We start from the raw sequence: 27,537 nt of genomic DNA, 5'->3' as shown, positions 1-27,537 counted from the left end.
CGTACGTACAAAAAAATTCCAAGTCCAAAATTGCGTATTTTTGGTCACTTTTTGATAAAAAAGCAATCAAAAAGTCCAATCAATACAAATCTTTAGATTATAGCGCAAAAAATGAGCCCTCATACCGCTCATACAGTTACAAAATGACATTTTTTTCTTCAATTTCGTTGCACAATTATTTTTTTTTCCATTTTGCCGTAGATTTTTGGATAAAATGACTGATGTCACTGCAAAGTAGAATTGGTTGCACAAAAAGTAAGCCATCAAATGGATTTTTGGGTGCAAAATTGAAAAGGTTATGAATTAAAATTTTTTAGGTGTGGAGGAAAAAACGAAAGTGCAAAAACGGAAAAACCTGTGGTCCTTAAGGGGTTAAAAAAAAATATTTTTGCACAACACCAGCAGAACACAACAGTGTAGCACAAAAAAGCTGTGTACTAAATACAAAATTTCACTCTGTTTAAGACTATTAGGAATGGACTGCTGGGTGTTATGCCGTCTACAGACTAGTATAACCAGCAGATGAGTTGTTGTGGAACAAAGACACAGAATTGTGCTGAAAAATGATTCCTCTGCTAAGGTTTCTGAAGTTGAGGCAGCGTGTTGAAATGTATGAGGCAACACACAGCAATCTGCGCCTCTCTGTAATACAATGCTGAAGAAAGTAACTGGGAGGTTAATGGCTGTAGTAAAAATCCTTTTCAGTGAAAAAAACACTGCTCTCTGTCCACCAGAACGCTGATGTGATGAAGCGCTGCTGGAATGAGCTTTTCGGTGTAACACACACACAGCGATGTCCGTCCTATCTGTATGCAGTGTAATGAATTATATGACGAGCCGCAAAATGGCTGCCTATTATATAGGGCTGTGACATCACGGGGTGACTGGCTGCTGATAGGCTGCATCCTGCATGTGATTCCGGGTCATCCCGCCTAATTCCCTTCCCGCCATGCCTTCCCACCTTCCCAGCGTTCCTTGCCCCATGTACTGACATGTGGATCCACCATTTTAGATGCCCTGGAGCCTGGACAGCAGGAAATGGAGTTTTATGAAGCGATTCATGCGATAGAATCGTGGCGATATTTGCATTGGTTGCAAATCAAATATTTCCTGAAATTCATAACGAATTCGGGTTCGTCATCTTCGATTCGCTCATCTCTAAATACGATTACGCCCAGAAAATACATGTAACTTGGCCTAAAATTGTACATTCCTGTCAGGATCCGGACTAATAGCAGGAAGCGGTACAGGTGGTGGATCCTCTATGCCAGAGAGGGATTGGCGTGGACCGTACCAGAGGATCGGTTCTAAGCAGTTACTGGTTTTCACCAGAGCCCACCGCAAGGCGGGATGGACTTGCTGCGGCGGTAACTACCAGGTCGTATCCTTCGATAGTGGCTCTACCTCACTGGCAGCTGAGACAGGCGAAGTACAGAAGGGGCAGGCAGTGGCGTAGTCAGACGTAGCAAAGGTCAGGGCAGGCAGCACGGGTTCTCAGGCGGTAGTCGTTAGCAATGGGATCGGCAACAGGCAAGGATATACACAAAACGCTTTCTCTAGGGCACTGAGGCAACAAAGATCCGGCAAGGGCAGGCAGGACACCTTTATAAAAGGGACAAGAACGAATTGGGCCAGGCACCAATCAATGGTGCACCGGCCCTTTAAATCTTAAACCGCCGGCGCGCGCGCGCCCTATAGTGCAGGGACGCGCACTCCGGGAGTCACGTGAGCGGGAAGCAGAGGAGAGGGCCGGAGCGGGCACGGGTAAGTAGCGCTGGGACGCGGGACGCGCGCGGGGACATCCCGCAGAGTGGACCGCGTCCCCGACGGGAGCAGAGACGGAGTGTCCCCGGTCAGAGAGTCCGACTGGGGCACCCCGCCGGAGCAGACGTTGCGAGCGCTCCGGTCCAGGAACAGAGACCGGAGCGCTCAGCGTTACAATTCCCCATTACCAATGCTTTTCATACGTATTTATGTGAAAAAAACTGATCAGGCCACTGCTTTTCACAGTTTGCTTAGCTTTTATGAGCTAAATCATTGTTGGCTGGGATTTGTAGTGTACCTTCTGCACATAGCATTGCAGGTGTCAGGAGTTCACTGTCTGAGCTCAGCCAACTGATCAATGTTTTGCTCTGCTTGTTAATGTGGTAGCTTTAATGGTAGGTAGATTATAGATTTTCTCAGCTTGCTTTGGAAATCTATAGGATTTTGAGATCAGTAGTACTTGCTTTCTTTCCCAGATCCCTCTATTCAAAATGATGGCCACAATGCAGTGCAGTGCATGGGGCTTTATGAGCCTCTTAAACACACCCCTATGGTGTGAAAAAAAAGTATACCTACCCTCCTCACTCCCCCACTTCCACTATTCTCATGAAACTTTGATCCTATTACACAAAGCTTGCAGGTTCAGGGCTGACAAGGGCATGTGCCTGCTCAGCCAATTAGAGGCCTCAGTGATGTTCAGCCATTTCCATGTGCTGTGCTTGAAACTGGAAGCAGGACCAATACTCCATAGGAATTACATAAATGTTAGAGTGAAAAGGGTAAATGTGCTATTTTTCCATTTATTACTTGCCTGTGCACCATTATACAAAAAAATACTACCTGGACAACCTTTATATTGAACAACCACACAGAAGCCAAATAACAATTCAATTCAGCATGACATTATTTTAATACGGATCGGATAGACTGTAGTACTGATCAAGCACTGATAGCACCTACTGTACACACAAATTATTTTTGTGCCAAAGTAACCAATAAAAATGCCACCTATAGCATGCCCAACAAGGGTTTAAAAAGTGCCAGCTAGCTGCTTCCATTAACGGTGGCTGACAGTTTCTCCCCATATGTTCCCACAAAGTTTCTCCTTAGTTGCAAGGATGCCAATGAACAGGGTTTGCTTTTGGCTAAGAACACAGGTTGCAAAAATACAGCAGATTTTCTACAGCAGAAAAGGAGCCAAAGCCAGAAGTCAATCCAGCTGGAAGAAAAGTAAACAACATTCCCTTATATTTACTATACCTTTATAATCCAATTCTGTCTTCTTTTCTGCCTCTACTTTTATAATATTTTTATTACAGCAAAATACAGCAAAATACTTTTAAAAAAAAGTATACTCTGATAACTTGAGGTTCTCCTAAATTTACAGTGCCTAGCAGGTAGGAAATATCGTTATTTTATAAATCAGTGATACATTTTAATATAAGGCTCGTAATATTTTTTTTATTAGGGAATAGCCTGTATACTTACTTTTCCTGCTTGCAGTGCTTTGAGATGGGAGAACAAAAACTCCATACTTGCAGAGATCAAATTTTTGTACTAATATAGAACAGTGTTATTTCTTACAATACATGGCACTTCTTTTTTAACTGTTTAAGTAAAATATATAAATATAGACCAATTCTTCTTACAGAGCAGCCTTAACCCTGAGAAAGGTCTTGGAGTCGCCTCACTGAGTGTGGTCTATGGGTGTCTCATCATCTCTTCGCTGTTTCTTCCCCCGATCGTTATTAAGAAAATTGGATGCAAGTGGACACTTGTAATATCAATGTGTTGCTATGTCTCCTATTCAGTTGGAAATTTTAAACCAAACTGGTAAAAGCAACTAATTTATGTATATTCTTCAATAGAGGATTTGATATTTTTAAAATGTACTATTTTGTGAAAAAGTATTTGCCCCCTTTCCCAATTTCTTCTGTTTGTGCATATTGTCATACTTAAAGGAGTACTCAGGTGCTTAGACATCTTATCCCCTATCCAAAGGATAGGGGATAAGTTGCCTGATCGCGGGAGTCCTGCCGCTGGGGACCCCTGGGATCATGCACGCGGCACCCCGTTTGTAATCAGTCCCCGGAGCGTGTTCGCTCCGGGACTGATTACCGGCGACTACAGGGCGGGCGGCATGTGACGTCACGCCCCCGCCCCGTGTGATGTCACACTCCGCCCCTCAATGCAAGCCTACGGGAGGGGGCATGACAGCTATCACGCCCCCTCCTGTAGGCTTGCATTGAGGGGCGGAGTGTGACATCACACAGGGGCAGGGGCGTGACGTCACACACCGCCCGCCTTGTAGTCGCCGGTAATCAGTCCCGGAGCAAACACGCTCCGGGGACTGATTACAAACGGGGTGCAGCGTGCATGATCCCGGGGGTCCCCAGCGGCGGGACTCCCGCGATCAGGCATCTTATCCCCTATCCTTTGGATAGGGGATAAGATGTCTAAGCACCGGAGTACCCCTTTAAATGTTTCAGATCATCACTTATTATTAGACAAAATAAAGACAAAGGGGTGAGATGTATTGTAAGATTCTATTTGTTGCTCATATAATTAAGATGTTTATTATATAATAATAGTAGCCTCTTTTTGCCGCCAAATCGTCCATACAGCATTTTTCAGCTGATAAAATGCCACAGCCAGATGTTAGATGCAAGTCAATTGGGAATTGCAATACGAGATACCCACTTGGCGTTTTTCACTGTGGCATTTTTATTCCTTCTCTTTGGCATTTTTCTGCTTTTTTGGGCTAAGTGGCATTTTTTTTTATTAGCATCATGTTTAGACTATGGCGTTTTTTTCACTGTTAGTAATCTATTGGAGAGAAAAAAATGTCATGAAAAATGCAACGCGGGTTGTAACATTTGCCTTTTTTACTCTCCATGGAATCTATGGAAAGAGGGAGAGACTGTGAGACAGACAATCTTGTATTATTCCTCATCTCAGTGCAGCTTTTCTCTACCCAATAGCTCAGAAACAACTGAAAATTAGAGAAATCTGTACAGAGACAAACTAGGTAAAATGATGTATACAAGTTATGCAATAGCCAAAAGTGCTGCTTCTTATAGTATTTACACATAACAATGCTGAAAAGTATATTGACAAGTTAAGAACCATTACAGTAAAGCAATAACTAGAAACAGAAAGACGTACTAATACCATGTTTTTTTGCAGGTATAGTTTATTAATCACCTCTGCAATTTTAGGAATTGGTGGAGGGCCACTATGGGCATCAAAATGTACATATCTCACAGTAAGTGGAATTCGACATGCAGAAAAAACAGGGAAAGATAAAATGGATGTTGTGAACCAATACTTTGGAGTATTCTTCTTAATTTATCAGACATCAGGCATTTGGGGAAATCTAATTTCATCCCTTGTGCTTCAGCAGAGTCCTAGTAAAGGTAAGACAAGAACAAAAAAAAACTATCTACAATGAACTTAATGAAAGTTTCACTTTCAAAATATGCAGTGCAGAACCTATGTTTTAAATCTTTAGAATAGCTTTTTTTTTCCCTTGTGAACATATACAATATATATATATATATATATATATATATATATATATATATATATGTCAAATAAAATTGAAAAAAGTTGAAAAGAAAAAGTTGGTAGTCATGACACCAGGAGGGTTACCAGGTCATGATGCTACCTAGCCAAAGACCCTGCTTGCCTTTGCAGGCACTATTTTGCGTGCCTTTATAAGGAGTTGGCATCCCAAGTAATATAAGTTGTAACTGAGCTTTGTTAGATGTTGCTGAAAGCTTGTTGAGCTCACCATACTGTGCTGTAAGACAGACCACTGCCACTTTCAAGGAAGGCCGCACACCAACATTGATCTTATTCTAGGGCCCAGCAAACCACTGCGCAAAATTGCTGACACTCCTCGTAGAGATACGGTATTTCTTGTGCCAAGGTATTACTCCATAGGAGGGATTCCAGGAGAGATGTGCCCAGACCACTTAAGCCTCTTATGTTGCTGAAGCTGGTGTCCCAGCTGCTCCCATAATGCTCAATTAACAATTAAACTGGCAATTGGACAGGCCAAGGAAGTGTTGCAATAAGGCATAGAACACCCTTGCTGTGGTTGGGCAAGCATTTTTCTGCTGAAAAATTCCTGTTAGAAGCCTTGTCATCAGAGGCAACACAGATGACTGCAGGATGTCCTACACATATACTACTGAGCTGTTAGTGTCACTACTATGTATGACCGACTGTGGTATGTGATGGCTCCCCAGATCATTATACAAGCAGTTCAGACAGTGTATCGCTCTACAGTGTCACTTCATTTTGCTAATTTATAGTGGAAGGTCATGATACCATTATGACTTTAAGACCTATGGTTACCAAAATTTTAAATATGTGACCTTATGAATTGCCAAAAATATAAACAATGCAATTCATATGTCTGGGCCCAACTATTAGCACAGAATTGCATATTAAGCTTATTGATTGGCACTTGGCGGTACATTTTGCAATATCCTGAAATAATATGAAAGTATTATAAAAATATGCACATGTATTGGCTAGGATTAATAAACATAAATGAGTGCATAAATACAATGATAATATATATATGAAACATCAATAAGAAATGAACAAATATAGAACATTAATGAAACATTATAAGCTTATGTTAGTATACAGTAGAGCTACATGTCACAGAAGTTATTATCATATCATCAATTTTATATGCATGGTATTAGTCTGAAAGAGAACATTACACCAACATGATATAAAGAATGGGCAAATATCTACCATCTAGATATATAAAATGGAAGTGACTTGAATAAATAATTTGTCCGCTTCTAACAATCCGCACATATCTGGTAGCACAGTATAAAATGCATAATCTATTACTACATACAGTAGAAGTACAGTATAAAATGAGTTGCAAAGGTTAGTTCAAAGTCATATACATGATATTACTCTGAAAGACAGCATCACCGCAAATGATATAAAGAATGGGTAAATACATAATCTCTAGCTATATTAAATGTAAGTGATTTGTATGAACATATAGATCTATGAACCAGATATACTGATTGATATGATTTCCTCCATTTTAAAATAATCTTCATCAGATAAGAACCATTTGTATTCAATCAGATACACGTGAGATATAACTTCTGCACATGGTAAAGATTGAAAGTATTCCATGGAAGCTGAAGAAAAGGAACCTCGTAGCGGCGCTCACTCGGTGGTATACTTGCGGTTGATGCAAAAGTTTGCCTTTGGTATTAAGTAACCAATTCGGACAATTATACCACCTGGTGAACACCGCTACGAGGTTCCTTTTCTTCCGCTTCCATGGAATACTTCCATGCTTCATACCACCGTTCAGAGACCTCCTCCGATACGGGATATCCTCGGCCAGCTCCTGGCTCTCTGCCCTGGAATTGGGTGACACGCTCTGTTAAATGTTGTACTCTGAGTACAACATCTTCAGGTTAGCATAACCTTGTTACTTATTGTTCAGATTGTTTACACTGGAGTAACGGCACATAGTTGCACTTTCTGTCTCTCTCTCCCTCTCTCCTTTTCTTTTCTACTTGTGCATGGTAAAGAGGGGAAGAAGGGATCAGGTCCCAATTTGATGATCACCAGTGATTATTGCATCATGCCTGATGACCATCCTGTTACTCCCATGATCTATCTGTCAACTATGCCTCCTACTATTAAACCTTTAACCAAAATGGATACAGACAGCCCCCAGGATAATAGCTACCAGCTTTTTAAAAAGGCACTCTTAGTCCAGAAGTCATCCCAGGGTGCTTTTAGGAGATAAGAAGTTAATTATTTTGCATCAACCTGTTTAAAGATGGCCGCTGGAGGTAAAATAGAGACTCATTTCTCTCTGCTTCATTTTGACCTGGACAAACCCCTTGACAACAGCAAAGGCAAGATTGAAGCGCTCACCAAGAAGCCTCCAAACTCGAACCTGACCAACTTTTAGATCCCAAACATAACTTGGATTCAACGCTTAAGATGAAACTATTCCAGTCCATTACAGTCCAGGGTTCTCATTTACGATGCCACTGCAAATGATGGAGTGGTATCAGTTTTCTTTTTTTGGAGCCTTAAAATAGTCTGGGCAGAGAAAGGGGTTTGTAATGAAGGTGCAATCTGTGTCTGGCAGGTAAAAAGGGAAACTGTTTGTGCCTGTTGACACTCTATTGGTGGTCTGTTTGTGACGTCTGCTTGATAAGAACAGCCTAGATGGTGGGCAATTGACTAACATGATAATCCTGCTTCTCTCAGCCTAATGGTGCTCTCACTTTCAAAGTCTGTCAACTGGGTAATATGTCTTCAAGTGCATTATAGAGGCATGTCTAGCAGTCACTTGTCTCTTATCAAGGGATACCCTACCTCAAAATAGCTGTTGAGAGTCTTTTTATGCCCTCTTGTGGTAAGGCCCAGTGTCTAATCAGACCACACCTGTAATAATTTATATATCTGCCTGAGACATAACTGCATGCCAAGCTTTGAAACAATCAAATTTTTGTTGTCAATGAATGTACTACAATATTCTTCCCATTGACATGACAAAACTCAATAATAGGACTTTTGGGTGTGGGGTGGACCACCGCTTTCCCTTAAAACAACTTAAAACTTTAAACACTTTTTAAGTGTCAAAGTAGCCACAGCTTTAAGGGTATAACAGGACTAAAACAAGCACAGGTGAAATGCTAGGCCACTGGCATTTACCAACAGTCTGACAAACCTTTCTCAGCTAGACAGCAATAAAGGGACAGCACATTCTGGCTTGTCATCATTCAAGGGCCAGTAAGAGCACCAATGATCCTACTAAAGATTCTCATTTCTTTGCTCAATTCCTGCCATGCTAGGCTAATACATGAGGCACCGGTATTGTTCTTCTTTTTTTCTTGTTCCAACAATATATTGTGCGGCATCTTAGGTTGTGAGAGGTTCATCTGTGCCATCTAGGTTACAATATGCTTATACTGTATACCTTTAAAAGACAGGGTATGTGTGTGGACAGAGATACATGTGTGAGACAGAGAGCTGTCACTTTCTGTTGTGTTGTACACATGACCTTTGATGGTCTCCTGCTCAAAAAGCAGAATATTTTTTATGTTCCAGTAATATTGTTGCTGTATGTTACTGTAAGGTTCCCTTCATTCTCCCTTTGTCTGTTTGTGCTCTTTTTCTCAAGTTTACATCTTTCACTGCTTTTCTCCCTTATTATGCTTTTATGTTTACACATTTATTTTGTCTGGTTTAGTCTTTTTGCTGTTTGGTTATTCATTATCCTTGACCAAAAAGCTCTATTAGTAGGTTACTAGCTGTCTAAAAGAATAAGTGGGCAGACAGATTCCATCTTTTAAAAAAATGTTCTGTATCTATATTTATTTTAATGATTCTGTCTATAAACTCAAAAAGTAGACTAAAGGCTCTACACTTTTTTTCTTGCAGTGATAGATGAAAATGCTACTTATTTACATTGTGGGGCTAATAACTGTCCAATACTTTCTGCGGGGCCAAGCAACTCTACAAGTTCATCTCCTGGTATAGCAGACAATATACGTTACACGTTAATGGGCATTTATACCGGTAAGGAATATGATTATTAGCTTTCCTTATTCTGTACATTTAACTCATGGTTTGCAAACTTTTTAAATTACAATGGCCTTTTTGGGGCATTATAAAGTGCAAGAACATTGAATCTGCAAAGCCACAGGTATGGCAGATATATTTCATATGCAACAAAAAACCTGACAATCAGTGTAATAAGTTCACCACAATAAGTGCATGTGATAGCTTTAGTTGTTTCTTCATACATACACTAAGTACTGTATTGCTGTATCCCCTTTAAAGTTCAGGTAAGGGGAGGCCCCATCTTTTTTAATGTAGATATCTATTATTATGATTATTACTAATAATAATAATACGGTATCCCAGCTTGTAGCTTGAAGCTGCCATTTTCTTTGTAAGATGTTGTTTGCATTTTTCATATTTAAGTTCTTTATTGAAATACAAAAAGATAAAGGAAGAGTGGTACACAAAAAAGAAATAAGGGAAGGTAATAATAAAAAGCAAGGAACTAATAAAAAGCAGCATGAAAAACAAGACAGCCTCTTGTCGCAGCAGGTGATAGCATATGACATCTAAAATGAAATATAGTTACATAGTTACATATTTTATAAGGTTAAAAATAATCCATCAAGCTCAACCTATAACCCTACTGTGTTGATCTAGAGGGAAAAAAAAATATTATATATATATATATATATATATATATATATATATATATATATCTGAAGCAGACGCCATTTGGCTTATAACAGAGAAAAACTTCAATCTCCAAAATGGCAATTAGAATAAATCCCTGGATTCTATCCCCATAACTTTAATATCAATAATTTTGTATATATATATATATATATATATATATATATATATATATATAATTTTTTTTTTTCAAAAAAGCATACAGGCCCTCCTTGAACATGATGTTGTCAGTCATTACAACATCATGTGACAGAGAGTTCAATAGGCTTATGGTTGTAACAATAATTTGTGATAATGGTGAAATCGTCTTTCCTCTAGAGGTAGAGGATGCCCCCTTTTCATGGTTACCAGCCTAGGTATAATATGATCCCTAGAAAAATCGCCTCATAAGAATTATTTTCTACAAACTAAATAACCCCAAGCCTGATAACCTGTCTTGGTCCTGTAATCCTCCCATTCCCTTAAACCCTAAATGACGCAGGACGTATATTTACGTCCTACACCACCTCCCGCGATGTAACGTGGGGTCACGCAGTCATATCAGGTCGGTCCCGGCGGCTAATACCAGACAATATCAAAGTTGATTGCTGCGTCTAAAGTGAAAGTAAAACCTTCCCAGCAGCTCAGTCGGGCTGATCAGCTGTTAGGACTCGATCAGCTGTTAGGGCACTAGGAGGATCCCTACCCGCCATCTCATTGTCCAATCATCGTTTAACTGCTCCAAGCCTGAGATCCAGGCAGGAGCAGTGGAGCACCGATAACACTGATCAATGCAATCCAAAAATAGTTTTAAAAAAAATCAGATCACGGCGCAAAAAAAATCCCTGTATGCAGAAAAATAAAAAAGTTATAGGGGTCAGAAGAGGACACTTTTAAACGTATTAATTTCCATGCATGTAGTTATGATTTTTTCCCGAAGTACGACAATATCCAACCTACATAAGTAGGGTATAATTTTAATCGTATGGACCTACAGAATAAAGAAAAGGTGTCATTTTTACCGAAAAATACACTGCGTAGAAACGGAAGCCCCCAAAGTTATAAAATGGCATGTTTTTGTTTTAAATTTTGTCGCACAATGATTTATTTTTAGTTTTGCCATAGATTTTTGGGTAAAATGACTGATGTCATTACAATGTAGAATTGGTGGCACAAAAAAAAAGCCATCCTATGAGTCTGTTGGTGCAAAATTGAAAGGGTTATGATTTTTAAAATGTGAGGAGGAAAAAAAGTGCAAAAATGAAAAAAATAAAAAAAAAACCTCAGTCTTTAAGGGGTTAATTACCTTGGCCATTCTCCTCTGCACTTGCTCCACTTCAGCCATGTCCTTCTTCTAAAAAGGGGCCAAAAACTAGACACAATCCTCCATGTGATCTAACTAGTGATTTATACAGAGGCAAAACTATGTTCTTGTCACAAGTCTCTATGCCTCACTTGATGCTTCCAATGACTTTATTAACCTTGGCAGCTGCTGTATAAGGGCTAAAAGAATGATCGTACTGATCATAATCCAACCATTAATCTCAAGTAACAAACCTAAGGAGACAGGTAGGACATTACAAAGTGGTATTGAAAATAAAATCTAGGATCTGCCAGTAACAGATTGGTGGGGTGAAGCACTGCTCATCCGAACAATCAGGCACATTGAGTTTTTTAAGAATTGCATGTGCAAGAAGAGGGAGAAGAGGCATGTAACAGGAACCTCACAGGGGATCCCTGAGAAGAGTGATACTTAAAGGGGTATTCCAGGCCAAAACTTTTTTTTATATATCAACTGGCTCCGGAAAGATAAACAGATTTGTAAATTACTTCTATTAAAAAATCTTAATCCTTCCAATAGTTATTAGCTTCTGAAGTTGAGTTTTTCTTTTCTGTCTAACTGCTCTCTGATGACTCACGTCCCAGGAGCTGTGCAGTTCCTATGGGGATATTCTCCCATCATGCACAGCTCCCGGGATGTGACATCATCATTGAGCAGTTAGACAGAAAACTTCAGAAGCTAATAACTATTGGAAGGATTAAGATTTTTTAATAGAAGTAATTTACAAATCTGTAGAATATGTGGTGTGTGTAGCTCACCTAGGATAGAGATAGTACTTGAGGTTAACGGTGTTACCTTCACCCAAAAGGCCTATAGCTATGTAGTGTACGTGTTATAAATATAAAATATATTTATAGATACCAGTCCTCAAAAGTACTGCAGGTACAGAGTGAAATAAAGTAATTATAGTGAAGAATAAAGAGATAGAACAGATAGTATAAATGAATGCAAAATTTATTTATAGCAAATGATGTATGACGTCACCTTTAGCAGGGCCCTTGCGTGGGGTGAACAGCAATACTATTTAATAACAAAAATATGTATAGTATATAGTAATAATTAAAAAGTATTCACTAGCATTAATAAAATTAGTAAAAATAAATAAAATATCGCTTGGATAGATATGCTATATGTAGAAATATTCTCACTCGCTATTGCACTTAGTTCATTTGATGTATTAGATCCATATGATATAGTTCGTAGAAATATATTAAGTGGATGCAGTTCAGTGGATACAGTTCATAGGTATAGTTCGTTGGTGATATAGTGCCGATTATGACGGTAACTTGGAAGCGTACTGTTTGTGTATCGCTTGTAATAATCAACGGTGCACAGCACCACTCACCCACTTCAAGATAGGTTACTGCTTCGGCTGGCACTGCTGGCACGGCTGTCACAACTGCGTCCTGTGCTGGGGACGGCTCCGTCCTGTGTGAGCCCGTCTGTGTAATGGGTGAGTGGTTCTCCGGAGGTTCGTGGGTCCCGGGCTGGCACGGCAGGCGTCCGGCCTGTGGATGAGATGTCCGGGACTCACGTAGGTAAACCGGGGCTGTGAGGATGGATTAAAGAGAGCGTTCCACGTGTGTGAACGTGGCACTATGTGCGCGCGGGCTGCAGTGGTCTCCAAATAAAGGGCATCCAGCAGTTCAAAATGATAATAAGTCAAATGAATCGAATGATGGCAATACCTGGCTTCAAAAATTTTTTGAAGCCAGGTAGGGGGTTAGGGCTAGATTACTACTAGGTAGGGACATATTAGATTATACAGTACTTGGTGGGAGCTACCCTTTAAAGACCAGGCCAATTTTATTTTTGCATTTTCGTTTTTTTTCTTCCTCACCTTCTAAAAGCCATAACTCCTTTATAATTCCATCTACAGAACCATATAAGGGCTTGTTTTTTGCGTGACCAATTTTACCATAAAATTACAAAATAAAATAGTATTTTCACACTATACACTTTACGGTAAAAATGAGATGTATTCTTTATTCTGTGGGTCAATACGATTAAAATTATACTCATGCCTAGATACTTTTATATTTTTGTACCGCTTAAAAAAAATCTAAAACTTTTTGTACAAAATCAGTAATCTACAATCGCCCTAATTTGACCACCTATAACTTTTTCATTTTTCCATATATAGGGCGGTATGAGGGCTCATTATTTGCGCCGTCATCTCTACTTTTTATCGATACCACATTTGCATATATAAAACTTTTAGATCATATTTTATTAATTTTTTTTTATAAAACGTGACAAAAAAGCTGCATTTTTGGAATTTTTTTATTTTTTACGTTTACGCCATTCAACATATGGGATAATTAACATTATATTTTGATAGTATGGACATTTACGCATGCGGCGATAACAAATATAATAATAAAAAAAATTACACTTTTTGGGGGTAAAATGGGAAAAACTGACAATTTTCATTTTTATTGGGGGAAGGGATTTTTCACTTTTTTTACTTTTTATTTTTACATTTTTCAACTTTTATTTTACACTTTTTATGTCCCCATAGGTGACTATCTATGGCATTCCTTTGATTGCTAATACTGTTCAGTGCTATGTATAGGACATAGCACTGATCGGTATTATCGGTGATCTTCTGCAGAAGACCCCGGGAGATGGCCGGAGCCAGGTGAGGGGACCTCCGGCCGCCATGCTGGATGATCGGATTGCCGCACCGATCATCCATTCAAAGTACCGCACTGCCGCAGATGCCGTGATCTGTATTGATCATCTGAGGGTTCAATGACCGGCGGGTCCCCGGCTGCTACTAGCAGCTGGAACCTGCCGTGTATGATGTGAGCACCTGGTGCGGGAAGTCCCACCAAACCAGGACATACATTTACGTCCGTGGTCGTTAAGGGGTTAAAGCGTACCCGTCAGATTAAACAAAAAAAAAATGTTTTTTAATATATTACTCAGTACCTAAACCTGACATATACATCTAATTTATATGTGTCTAGCACCTTTTTTTTATTTTTTTTATTACACTTTTAATGTAGCTCACTAGTCTGAATTCCTCTCAAAGAGAGGGGGCGTGGCCTTAGTATGCAGGGCTCCGCCCCCTCCCTCAGTATGCTGTCTGCTCACATCTCCCCTAGCATTAGCAAAACTACAACTCCCAGTTTGTCCTCACTGACAGTAGCGGGACACAAGTTGACAGTGGGAGGATTTTTCCTCCAGCTGTGAGTCCTACGCTCACAGCTGTCAATCAAGGAAGTGTGTCAATGACGCCTGGACACAGCAGGAGTAGTATGTGTCCAAGCAGGCAGGGGGGGGGCAGTTGTTTGACTGGCTTTTTCAGTATGAAATACGGAACATTTTCTAATGAAAGTAATTGCATAACCTATTGGTTTTGCTTGCTGTACAAAATTTCAAAAGTTTTTGTATCTGACAGTGCCCATTTAAGTTCTTTTCACAATATGTTTGAGCTGAATATATTCCATGTACTTTGCTGGCAAGTGGAAGGGCACCACAGGATCACAGGGTTTGAGTAAGGTATTACCTAAAAATCAAGAAAAAGGTAGGAGGGGAAAACAAGGGTAGACCAGAAAGGAAGAAAGTAACAAACCCAATGGAAGCAGTGGGCTACAGATAATTGGTTATCAGGGGACCATCAGGTGTAATGAGGGTAATTCTTCCACATAGACCAAAACAGTTGCTGCCACTTTCCAAGAGACAAAGGGAAATTAATCCAACACTGAACAGGTCAGGGCTTGTTTAGGAAGCCAAAGAATTGATGCAGAAATAGATGCCTGATGAAGCGCAGATGCGCGAAACGCGTTGCATGCTGGGAATAAAGCTCTTTGCCTTTACTTCTATCTAGTCCCTTAGCATCTTAAGTTCCATTTTTGGAGGTGGATTGTGGTTTTAAAGAATTGATGCAGGCTTTAAAGCAAAAAAGAATACCTTTAGGGTAGTCCAACATTTTAAATTCCAACAATGGAAGAAGTCCAACAGTCTCATGAGGGCCGAAGCAACATAGTAACACAAACTCGTCTTAGAGTTTTCACTGTATCAAAACAAGGTTTCCAGGTCAATGAAAAGAGTGGAACATTTTGTTGACCCTGACAAATAAAGGGCTTAGGTAAAAAGATAGGGAATGCCTAAAACAAATAAAAATGGTGGGGCAGAACATTCATATTTAATATGTTGATCAGACCTAACCATGAGAAGTCCCTTTTATTCCTGGAGTTTCAGTTCCAACACCAACAAAAGGGTTGGCAAGTACAATGCATAAGTATGTGAGAGACCAAAAAGAATATGGTTGGGAGTCGGGAAGGAATATTGGAGTCAGGAAGGAATTTTTACCTCTAGTATGAGTTTTTTTTTGCCTTCCTCTGGATCAACTCCACTCAGTAGGGACTCATTAGGGTTATAGGTTGAACTTGATGGACTCTGGTCTTTTTTCAACCTTATGAACTATGTTACTATGTTACTATAACTCCCAGTACTTATATAGGTTGCGACTGTCAAGAGACAGGATTCTCTGCATGAATCGTAGCAACCACATCAGAGGAAGACAAACATTCATTGCAACACTTTTAGTCATATTAACCTTATAGTAGCTAAAATTTTAATATAATTGCAAAGACCTAAGAAGGGCAGGAATGGAGCTACTGTATCTGGGAAGAAAATACTGTAAAACAGAGCAAATTGTCAATGAATGCCACAATAGACCTTTGTAAATGCATACAGTTTCTTTAAAGGGGTACTCCGGCGCTTAGACATCTTATCCCCTATCCAAAAGATAGGGGATAAAATGCCTGATCGCGGGGGTGCCGCCGCTGGGAACCCCCATGATCTTGCACCCCAGTTAAAATCAGTCCCCGGAGTGTGTATCTGTCACGCCCCCTCCCATAGGCTTGCGTACGGGGGCGGAGGCATGACATCACACGCTGCCGGCCCTGTGGTCGCCGGCAATCAGACCCGGAGCGAACACGGCGGGACCCCCGCGATCAGGCATCTTATCCCCTATCCTTTGGAAATAACAAGAAAACATTGTAGATCAATCAATGCCTAGAAAGGCCAGTGGTCATATATATATATATATATATATATATATATATATATATGAAACTCAACGTGTGTGTGTGTGTGTGTATGTGTGTATGTATGTGTGTATGTTCCAGCATCACATCCAAACGGCTAAAGATATTAACATGAAACTTGGCACACATGTTACTTATATGTCAACAACAAACATAGGATAGGTGATTTAACCCTTACTCACCCCCATTTGCCAGGGGCGGGGTTTATGTTTAAAGTCCCATACAAGTCTATGGGAAATATATGTTACCGCATAACTTCCAAACGGCTGGAAATATTTCGATAATACTTGGTCACATGTTACTTATATGTCCACTTAAAATATAGGATAGTTAATTTAACCCTTAACTACCCCCATTTGTGAGGGTCGGGGTTTTTGTTTAAAGTCGCATGCAAATCAATGGGAAATATATGTTCCCACATAACTTCCGTACGGCTGGAGATATTTCAATACCTGGTACACATATTACGGGTCGGGATATGAGGACGGGATGGGACGTCGGGATAGGAGGTCGAGATAGGAGGTTGGGATAGAAGGTTGGGATAGGAGGACGGGATATGAGGATGGGATATGAGGATGGGATAGGTGGTCTGGATAGGATGTTGGGATAGGAGGACGGGATAGGAGGTCAAGATATGAGGACAGGAAAGGAGGACGGGATAGGAGATCGGGACAGGAGGACGGGATAGGAGGTCGGGACAGGAGGTTGAGATAGGAGGACTGGATAGGAGGTCGGGACAGGAGGTCGAGATAGGAGGACGGGATAGGAGGTCAGGATGTGGGGTTGGGATATGACAACAATATATGAGGACTGGATATGAAGTCAAAAGCTTCCTCCCTTGTTTATTTTCCTCCCCAACAAGGATTAGGAAGGAAAAACCGGGCAACGCCGGGTACTCAGCTAGTATATATATATAATAACCTGTGTGTCAAATGTACATAAAGTGGGGAAGAAGGAAATTCTGAGAAAGAAAAAGAGTATGGGCAGAGTGATCTAGATAGCAGGGAAGCAACCAGTGGAAGCACATATCATGTCATCACATATCATCACGTACATGTCCCCATTAAATCTCCATTGCGTTGCTAGAATTATATGTCTGTTTCCAGTGCTGGCCTAGGGGTAAAGGTGATCACTAAGGATTTGAGCCCTGTGATGTTGAGAGGCTCAATGGGAGCCACAAGGTAAAGTCAAAGCATATAGAGGCATTGGCCCACATTTATCATTGCAGTGTAAGTGAAGCATTTTTTGTACACCTTTTTTTGTGTGCTGATAATGTGTAGGAGAACCAAATTTATTAAATGATCAAAGAGCATTTGATAAATTTTGTGCAGGTCACATTTTCTGAAATTTCTGTTTTCATATACATCAAAAAGCTACACCAAGCCTGGGGTGGTGTAGTTTTAGAGACTTTTCGGTTGCTATGCGCCTTTTTTGCTCCTTTTCACAAAAAGGGGCAGCTGATAAAACCCTTCCATATCATGTATATTGCCAAAATCAGTGGATGGCAACTCAAAATCAGCAGAAATGTGTGAACAAAAAGGCGCAAAAAACCCTGCTTGCTCCTTTTTTTTTGCCCCTTTTTAGACACAAAAAACAGTCTAAAGACAATGATAAATGTGGGCCATTGATATTAAGACCAAAGTGGTGAGGCAGGATTGAAGGTCAGCAGGAGTGCGCAAAGTTGCTGATCTGTCTCCAGCAAGTGCAGTTAAAGGGTACTCCGGTAGAAAAATTTTTTTTCAAATCACCTGGTACAAGAAAATGTAACAGATTTATAAATGACTTCTATTTAAAAATCTTAACCCTTCTAGTACTTATCAGCTGCTTGCATACTACAGATATGCTATAGAGAAATTTGTGAAGTTCTTTCCAGCCTGACAACAGTGCTCTCTGCTGACACCTCTGTCCTTGTCAGGAACTGTCAAGAGCAGGAGAGGTTTGCTATGGGTATATTATTCTAATCTGGACAGTTCCTGACACGGACAGAGGGGTCAGCAGAGAGCACTGTGTCAGACAGAAAATAAATTCACAAATTTCTCTGTTTTATATAGCAGCTGATAAGTACTGGAAGGATCAATATTTTTTTTAATAGAAGTAAATTACAAATCTGTTTAACTTTCAGGCACCAGTTGATTTGAAAAAAAAAAAAATTCCCCTTTAGGGAATAAAATTATTCTCACCATAAATAAACATTTTATTGTGTGTAACCTTTGCTTTATTGTGCACATTTATAGACAGGTTATAAAATAAGATATTATAGCTTAACTGCCTTTGGATCACTGCCTTATTTTAAAGTGAAATGCCATTGGTCAGACTTTGACCACAATATTTTTCCATTAAACAGAGATATTAACATAGGAAGACAAAAAAGGTAGCAGTCCTGCTAGGCTAAGGGTGAGTACATAGCAAGAAAAATAGGAGAAAAAGAAAAATGGGAGAAAAGAAGATACAAGAGCAGATGTCCAGTATTAAAATAACATTTATTTAAATAATGTAATGTGAGGTCTTAAGCAGGGCCCTTGCTTCAGACGAGTCACAAGATATAATAAAACGTGCTAAAATTGAATCGATACAGTAAAAAATACATATAAAAGCATGTGAAATTGGTGAAACTTGTAATTTTCCTGTAACAGAGAAGGTTGGGAAACGGAGTATTATAGTCTCTGCGCTATGGTTGGCGCAGCGTGCTGGTAATTACTATGGTGATACTTCCCCGCAATGAATGAAAGGTGATAATGTAAAAATTCTAGCATTGTATATTACTGGCACGGACAGCGCCGTGCCGATGTAGTGGATTAGATGCAGAGCTGGGGTGAGATCAGTAGAAGCGCTCTGCAGCACTGGAGGCACAATATTTTTTGCCCACTCTACCCCGTTGGCACAGGGCTGCTGTATGAGAGGTTTGCAGTATAATGGGGGTTAAGGCTGAATGTCGATCATGTGCACTTTGCAGCGCTGGAGTCTTCCGCTTTGGGACCCTCTTTACCCTGACGGCACAGGGACAGAATTAAAAGTTCTGAGCAGAATGAAAGTTTGGCACAATGTGCCTCTTACCGGCTTTGCCGATGGTAGGATTGCTGGGCTGTGCTTACTGCGGCTAGCCAGTGGTGCGATCTTTTTTAGTGGAGCATGCTTTCAGTTGTCAAATGAGACGGCAATGGCTCCTGGATTGTGGGTACTCCAATGTGTCCACAATTGGGGTTTTGGTGGATGCAGTCTTAGCCTAGATGCATTTAGGGGAGCCACGTCCCCTTTTTTAATAGAAATGAAAGTGGTTAGCTCCAGCTAACCACTTTCATTGCTATTGAAAAAGGGGACGTGCCTCCCCGAAATGCATCTAGCTTGCTCTAGCCCTCAGGAAGGAGGAGATCTGTAGGAAACCCCCTCAATCCTGTGGCCATGTCAGTTGTCCCACCCAAGGCCCAGCTTTCCCTGAATGGGCAATTCCCAAAAAGCTTTTCACCTGAGCAGCCTCAAATGTCTGTGCTATGTGCAGGAAAGAGAGAGAAAGCCTGGGTTGTGTACCTGCAATCTGAGCCAGTCTGCCTGCTCAAGGCAATTCACACTCTTCCTGAAAAGTGAATCAAGGCTTCCCTTATATCCCTAACAACCCATTAAGCTATGGGTAGCTGACCCTTGTAAAAATATCAATGCACTTACTGCTGTATGTCCACAGTGCTGTAGTGTAATCTCTCCTTCCCTTTAGCTTCTCAGCAGCAGCAGCAGCAGCAAATAAACAGTTCAGTGCTCAGTGTAACCTCTTACATGCTGTATGAGAGTCCCTACACTGTATTTGTTTTGTGATGTCTCACTGATGTTTTTAGTGTCACCAGTGTGTTTATTAAAATGCAGCATGCTCTGGAATGGTATTTTTTCTCGTGTTTTTATCCATAGCATTTTAAATAAAATTTCAATAGAACATTTACAAATAATATTATAATGAATTATGCCAAATACAGTACAGAAATATATCAAATGAGTTTAACTGCTGCTGTCTTTTCTATCCATTTGAAAACTAAAAATAAAGATCTTAATAAGTCTTATTTTTTTATAGGGTGTGGAGTGCTTGCTGTCCTGCTTATTGCAATTCTATTAGAACAGATTGATTTAAAAGACCAAAAGAATGAAGGCGAAGCAAATGATTCAACCTGCAAAACATTACTAGGCACAATACGTCAACTTAAGGATATACGACAGTGTCTCCTTATACCTTTAACCATGTTCAGTGGCTTCCAGCAAGGATTCCTCTCCAGTGACTACACAAAGGTAATAACTACAGTATTGCTTTAGTTCTATCTATTTATCTATCTACAAATAGAAGGCAACTGCAGTACTGTTCAAATAGCTTCATTCCATTTCAGTACAAAAAACAGTGCAACATTTCAGTTGCCCATGCAGCCTTTATCAAGCATGCTTAACCCCTTAAGGACCAAGCCCATTTTGCCCTTAACCCCTTAAGGACTCAGCCCATTTTCTTCCGGCACCAAGACATCTTATCCCGGGGGTCCCACTGCTGGGGACCCCCGTGATCTTGCACACAGCACCCCGTTAGAATCAGTCCCCGGAGCACGTTCGCTGACATGGACAGATGTGTCAGCCGAGAGCACTGTGGACAAGAGAAAAAAATTTATTCAAAAAGAAAAGAATTTCCTCTGTAGCATACAGCTGCTAAAAAGTACTGGAAGGGTAAAGAATTTTTAATAGAAGTCATTTACAAATCTGTTTAACTTTCTGGCACCAGTTTATTAAAAAAAAATATATGTTTTCCACCGGAGTACCCCTTTAATTCTGACCATTCTCACTTTATGCAACTCTGAGATGCTTTTACCGTTTATTCTGATTCTGAGATTGTTTTTTCGTGACATATTCTACTTTAACATGGTAGTAAATTGTTATTGTTACTTGTATCCTTTCTTGGTGAAAAATCCTACAATTTCATCAAAATTTTGAAAATTTTGCATTTTTCTAACTTTGAAACTTTCTGCTTGTAAGGAAAATGGATATTCCAAATAAATTATATATTGATTCTCAAACACTATGGGGGAGATTTATCAAAACCTGTCCAGAGGAAAAGTTGCTGAGTTGCCCACAGCAACCAATCAGATCGTTTCTTTCATTTTTGAAAAGGCCTCTGAAAAATGAAAGAAACAATCTGATTGGTTGCTCTGGGCAACTGGGCAACTTTTCCTCACCACAGGTTTTGATAAATCTCCCCCAATATGTCTACTTTATGTTGGCATCATAAAGTTGACATGTTTTTACTTTTTTACTTTTTTAGAGGGCTTCAAAGTATAGCAGCAATTTTCAAAATGTTCATGAAAAACTCAAAATCTAAATTTTTCAGGGACCAGTTAAGTTTGAAGTGGATTTGAGGAGCCTTTCTGTGAGAAATACCCCATAAATGACCCCATTATAGAAACTTCACCCCTCAAAGTATTCAAAATGACATTCAGAAAGTTTGTTACCCTTTAGGTGTTTCACAGGAATAGCAGCAAAGTGGAGGAGAAAAATCAAAATCTGCATTTTTTATACTCATATGTTCTTGTAGAGCCATTTTGGGAAATCCCCCCAAAATTTGGAAAACAACTTTTCTTGAGTAAAGAAATACCTCGTATGTGGATGTAAAGTGCTCTGCAGGCGCAGGCACAGAAGGGAAGGAGTGACAATGGGATTTTGGAGAGTGAATTTTGCTGAAATGGTTTTTGGGGGCATGTCACATTTAGGAAGCCCCCATGGTGCCAGGACAGCAAAAAAAAAAACACATGGCATACTATTTTGGAAACTACACTCCTCAAGGAACGTAACAAGGGATATAGTGAGCCTTAAAACCTCACAGGTGCTTGAAGACTTTTCTTTAAAGTCAGATGTGTAAATTAATTTTTTTTTTCCACTAAAATGCTGTTTTTTCCCCAAATTTTACATTTTTTCAAGGGGTTACAGGAGAAAATGCCCCCAAAAATTTGTAACACTATTTCTTCTGAGTATGGAAATACCCCATGTGTGGACATCAAGTGCACTGCGGGCGAACTACAATGCTCAGAAAAGAAGGAGTCACATTTGACTTTTGGAAGGCAAATTTTGCTGAAATGGTTTTTGGGGGGCATGTCACATTTAGGAAGCCCCTATGATGCCAGAACAGCAAAAAAAAAAAAAAAAAGAAACCCACTTGGCATATATTTTGGAAACTTCACCCCTCAAGGAACGTAACAAGGGGTACAGTGAGCCTTAAAGGGGTACTCCTCTGGAAAACACAATTTTTTTTATTCAACTGGTGCCAGAGAGTTAAACAGATTTGTAAATTACTTCTATTAAATAATCTTAATCCTTCCAGTACTTATCAGAGACTATATGTTGCAGAGGAAGTTCTTTCCTTTTTGAATTTCCTTTCTGTCTGACCACAGTGCTCTATGCTGACACTTATGTCCATTTTAGGAACTGTCCAGAGCAGGATAGGTATGCTATGGGGATTTGCTCCTACTCTGGACAGTTCCTAAAATGGACAGAAATGTCAGCAGAGAGCACTGTGGTCAGACAGAAAGGAAATTCAAAAAGAAAAGACCTTTCTGTGCAACATAAAGAAGCTGATAAGTACTGGAAGGATTAAGGATTAACTTTCTATGACCAGTTGATTAAAAAAATAAATAAAATTTAAACCAAATTAGTATGTTTTAAATCCCCATATTTTGACAACCTATAACTATTTTATTTTTCCGTATAAGTGGCGGTATGAGGGCAAATTTTTTTGCGCCGTAATCTGTACTTGTTATTATTACCACATATGCATATATAAAACTTTTAATAACATTTTTTTATATGATGTGACAAAAAAGCAGCAATTTTGGACTTTTTTTTTTCTTTTATGTTTACGCCGCTCACCGAACGGGATCATAAATAGTAATAGTAAAGTCTGCATGGGCAGCTAAAATATTGCAATGTCGATCACTTTTTATTTCATTTTTCTGGGATGTGATGTGACCAATTTTGTACTTTTTTTTCCCTTACATTTACGCCATTGACCATAGGGATCATTAACATTATAGTATATTTTAATAGTTAGGGCATTTACGTATGCAGAGATACCAAATGTGTTTACTTTCTTTTTAATGTTTTTTGGGGGAGGAAAATATTCACATTTTTAAATGGAAACTGCAAGATTATTTTCAAATATAGATCCTTAAAAAAAACATGAATAATTGATAAAAACTGGCTTATATATTAGTATCATGCTATTTGTTTGGCCAGCTCCCATAATATAATTTTTGCACATTGTAATTAACTATACACTAATACTTTAACCCCTTCCCACAAATGGACACATATTTTGTCTTCTGTTGGCTCCTGGTGCAATGTTTTTTTTTGTTTTTTTTTTAAATCAACTGCTGCCAAACAGATTTGTAAATTACTTCTATTAAAAAATCTTAATCCTTCCAGTACTTATCAGCTGCTGTTATGATCCACAGGATGTTCTTTTCTTTTTTAATTTCTTTTCCTCCTTACCACAGTGCTCTCTGCTGACACCTCTGTCCATTTTAGGAACTGTCAAGAGCAGGATAGGTTTTCCATGGGGATTTGCTCCTGCTCTGGACAGTTACCGGGGAATTAAAAGCGGTCTGCTATTGCGAGGTGTCGCCTATTGGGAGGTGTCCCCTAAGGGAGATTTTACTGTAATAGGATATATATCTCATCTTTTCTAGTCTTATTTTGTAAACAGAATTCTGTTCATAACTGAACTATTGCATAATCTCTCATTGTTTTATTACAGATGCTCCAAAGGAAGTTCTTTTTCTTTTGGATTTCCTTTCTGCCTTACCATAGTGCTCTCTGCTGACACCTCTGTCCATTTTAGGAACTGTCAAGAGCAGGATAGGTTTTCTATGGGGATTTGATCCTACTCTGGACAGTTCCTGAAATGGACAGCGGTGTCAGCATAGAGCACTGTGGTCAGGCAGAAAGGAAATTCAAAAAGAAAATAACTTCCTCTGAAACATACAGCAGCTGATAAGTACTGGAAGGATTAAGAATTTTTAATAGAAGTACATTTTGATCAAAAAGTGCGCTAAGAGCCTCCATTTTTTGACCAAGAGTGCTTTTGCAACTTTCTTCTTTGTACATTTTGTATTTGGCACAGCAGCGGGCACCTGTGTATTATGTTGTTGTGCTGGCTATTTTTCCTTTTGTTTTTACTTTAAAAATCTGTTTAACTTTCTGGCACCAGTTGATTCAATAAATTTTTTTTTTACCTTTTTGACCTTTTAGATGCCACAATCTAAGTTGATTGTGGCGTCTAAATGTGGTAAATCCCAGTAAAAAAAAAAAAAAAAGTCCAAAAGTGCGTATTTTTTCTCACTTCATATACTAGAAAAAAAAAGAAAAGTGTTATAGGGGTCAGAAGAGGACTATTTTCATACTAATTTTCGTAGAAAACATGACATTTTTTTTATAAAGTAGTAAGATAAAACAAAACCTATAAAAATTGAGTATCAGTTTTAATCGTATGGACCTACAAAATAAAGATAATGTGCCATTGTTACCAAAAGGTGCTGGTGGTAGAAAGGGAAGCCACCGGAAGTTGCAAAATAGTGTGTGTGTTTTTTTTTTAATTTTGCCCAATTTTTTTGTTTCATTGTACATTTGGAGGTAAAATGAGTGATGTCACTACAATGTACAATTGGTGATTCAAAAGAATAAGCCCCCATATGGGTCTTTAGACAAAATAATAAAAGAAGTATGTTTAAATGAAACCTTAAAAATAAAAATTGTCTGGGTCCTGAAAGGAATAACATGCATGATACAGGTTTGTGAATCCCTCCACTGTATTTATTTGTCCTGTGCTTTCATAATTTAAAAATTTTTGATTGGGGGGAGGGGTGAAATCATACAGTTTTAAGTAAGTCATAAACTTTTAATTGTGATTTCCATGACTTTCAGGCATATGTTTCTTGCACACTGGGAATACATTTTGTAGGATACGTCATGATTTGCTTTGGAGCTACAAATGCCATTGGCTCTATGTTGTTTGGAAAACTTTCCCAATACACTGGACGAATTGCCCTTTTTATGCTTGGTATGACACAACATTTCTTTCTACTTTAGTAAAAGTTATTGCTACAGTATGCTAATCTTGTCAGTTTATTATTGTATAAAAAAAATTACTAGAAACACTGTGAATGTTTTGAGCTACAGGACACTTATATATGCATATGGCTATGTACATCGTTGTAACCTCATCACTTACGTTCCTTTGACATAGACTTATTCCTCGTTTATAAATCAATTGCAGTAGAATCTCCCAATAGCGGACACTCATGGGGAATAAAAAGGTGTCCGCTATTGAGATATGTCCCCATTGGGAAAAAGGCTAGAAAATCTTTCTAAATGACCAAATACTGTACTGTACTCATTCCAGACTGTAATTACCTATAAAATATGATAAAAAGCAATGTTACAGTAAAATCTCCCAGTGCCATTTAAAGTGGTACTCCACTAGAATTTTTTTTTTAAATCAACTGATGCCACAAAGGTATACATATTTGTAAATTACTTCTATTAAAAAAATCTTAATCCTTCCAGTACTTATCAGCTGCTATATATGCTCCACAGGAAGTTATTTTTTTATTTTATTTCCTTTCTGACCACATGACTCTCTGCTGACACCTCTGTCCATTTTAGGAACTGTCCAGAGCAGGATAGATTTGCTATGGGGATTTTCTCCTACTCTGACAGAGGTGTCAGCAGAAAGCACTGTGGTGAGACAGAAAGGAAATGCAAAAACAAAAGAACTTCCTGTGGAGCAAAGAGCAGCTAACAAGATCTGGAAGGATTTAGATTTTTTAACAGAAGTCATTTACAAATATATATAGTTACATAGTTAGTACGGTCGAAAAAAGACATATGTCCATCAAGTTCAACCAGGGAATTAAGGGGTAGGGGTGTGGCGCGATATTGGGGAAGGGATGGTATTTTATATTTCTTCATAAGCATTAATGTTATTTTGTTCCAGGAATGTATCTAATCCTGTTTTAAAGATGTTAATTGTTCCTGCTGTGACCAGTTCCTGAGGTAGACCGTTCCATAAATTCACAGTCCTCACGGTAAAGAAGGCGTGTCGCCCCTTGATACTGAACTTTTTCTTCTCCAGACGGAGGGAGTGCCCCCTCGTCCTTTGGGGGGGTTTAACCTGGAACAGTTTTTCTCCATATTTTTTGTATGGGCCATTAATATACTTATATACGTTTATCATATCCCCCCCTTAAACGTCTCTTCTCAAGACTAAACAATTGTAACTCCTTTAATCGCTCCTCATAGCTAAGATGTTCCATGCCCCATATTAGTTTAGTCGCGCGTCACTGCACCCTTTCCAACTCCGCAGTGTCCCTTTTATGGACAGGTGCCCAAAACTGAACAGCATATTCCAGGTGAGGCCGTACCAATGCTTTATAAAGGGGGAGTATTATGTCCCTGTCCCTTGAGTCCATGCCTCTTTTGATACATGACAATATCCTGCCGGCTTTGGAAGCAGCAGCCTGACATTGCATGCTATTCTGTAGTCTGTGATCTACAAGTACACCCAGATCCTTCTCTACCAGTGACAGTTTAATACCCCCTAAGACATACGATGCATGCAGGTTTAACTTTCTGGCACCAGTTGATTTAAACAAAAATGTTTTCCAGTGGAGTACCCCTTTAATCACCCCTTTTCCTTCCCCCATATCAATTCATCCCCTTTTATACCCTGTACTATATTATTCCCCTGTGCATTGTGCAAAATTATCCCCCATTACCCTCTGTGCCACATAATTTCCCATTGATCGCCCTGTGCCATATCGTTCCCCTTTTATTACCCTCTGTGTAAATTCGTCAACTCCCTCTTTATGAAGTGGCACAGGGGTATAAAGGGGAATAAAATGGCACAGGGGGTGGTAAAGAGGGGTTGATGAATTTGCAAAGAGGGTAATAAAGAAGGAAGTAAACAGCACAGGGGGGATCAAGAGGACATGATGTGGCACAGCATGGGGAAAAAAGTGGGGGAGGGGGGATTTGGCACAGGGGAAATAAAATCACATGGGAGGATGATGAAAGGAGGGGGATGAATGATTTGGCTGGCGGACATACAGAAGCAGGAGA

The 27,537-nt window shown here is 39.4% G+C and overlaps 1 protein-coding gene across 1 annotated transcript in view; it reads left to right on the top strand.

Moving 5' to 3' along the window:
• The window catches only part of LOC130360776 (protein unc-93 homolog A-like), a 56,232-nt gene that overhangs the window by 23,975 nt on the left and 4,720 nt on the right, over positions 1–27,537 (top strand). The window contains exons 2-6 of the mRNA XM_056563346.1: positions 3,416–3,597; positions 4,951–5,180; positions 9,217–9,354; positions 20,468–20,679; positions 25,342–25,477. Of these exons, the coding sequence (XP_056419321.1) occupies positions 3,416–3,597; positions 4,951–5,180; positions 9,217–9,354; positions 20,468–20,679; positions 25,342–25,477 (898 nt within the window). The remainder of the gene's footprint in view (positions 1–3,415; positions 3,598–4,950; positions 5,181–9,216; positions 9,355–20,467; positions 20,680–25,341; positions 25,478–27,537) is intronic.

This window comes from Hyla sarda, chromosome 3, assembly GCF_029499605.1.
Source record: "Hyla sarda isolate aHylSar1 chromosome 3, aHylSar1.hap1, whole genome shotgun sequence".
Taxonomy (NCBI): domain Eukaryota; kingdom Metazoa; phylum Chordata; class Amphibia; order Anura; family Hylidae; genus Hyla; species Hyla sarda.
This window is presented reverse-complemented; position numbering and strand designations above follow the sequence as displayed.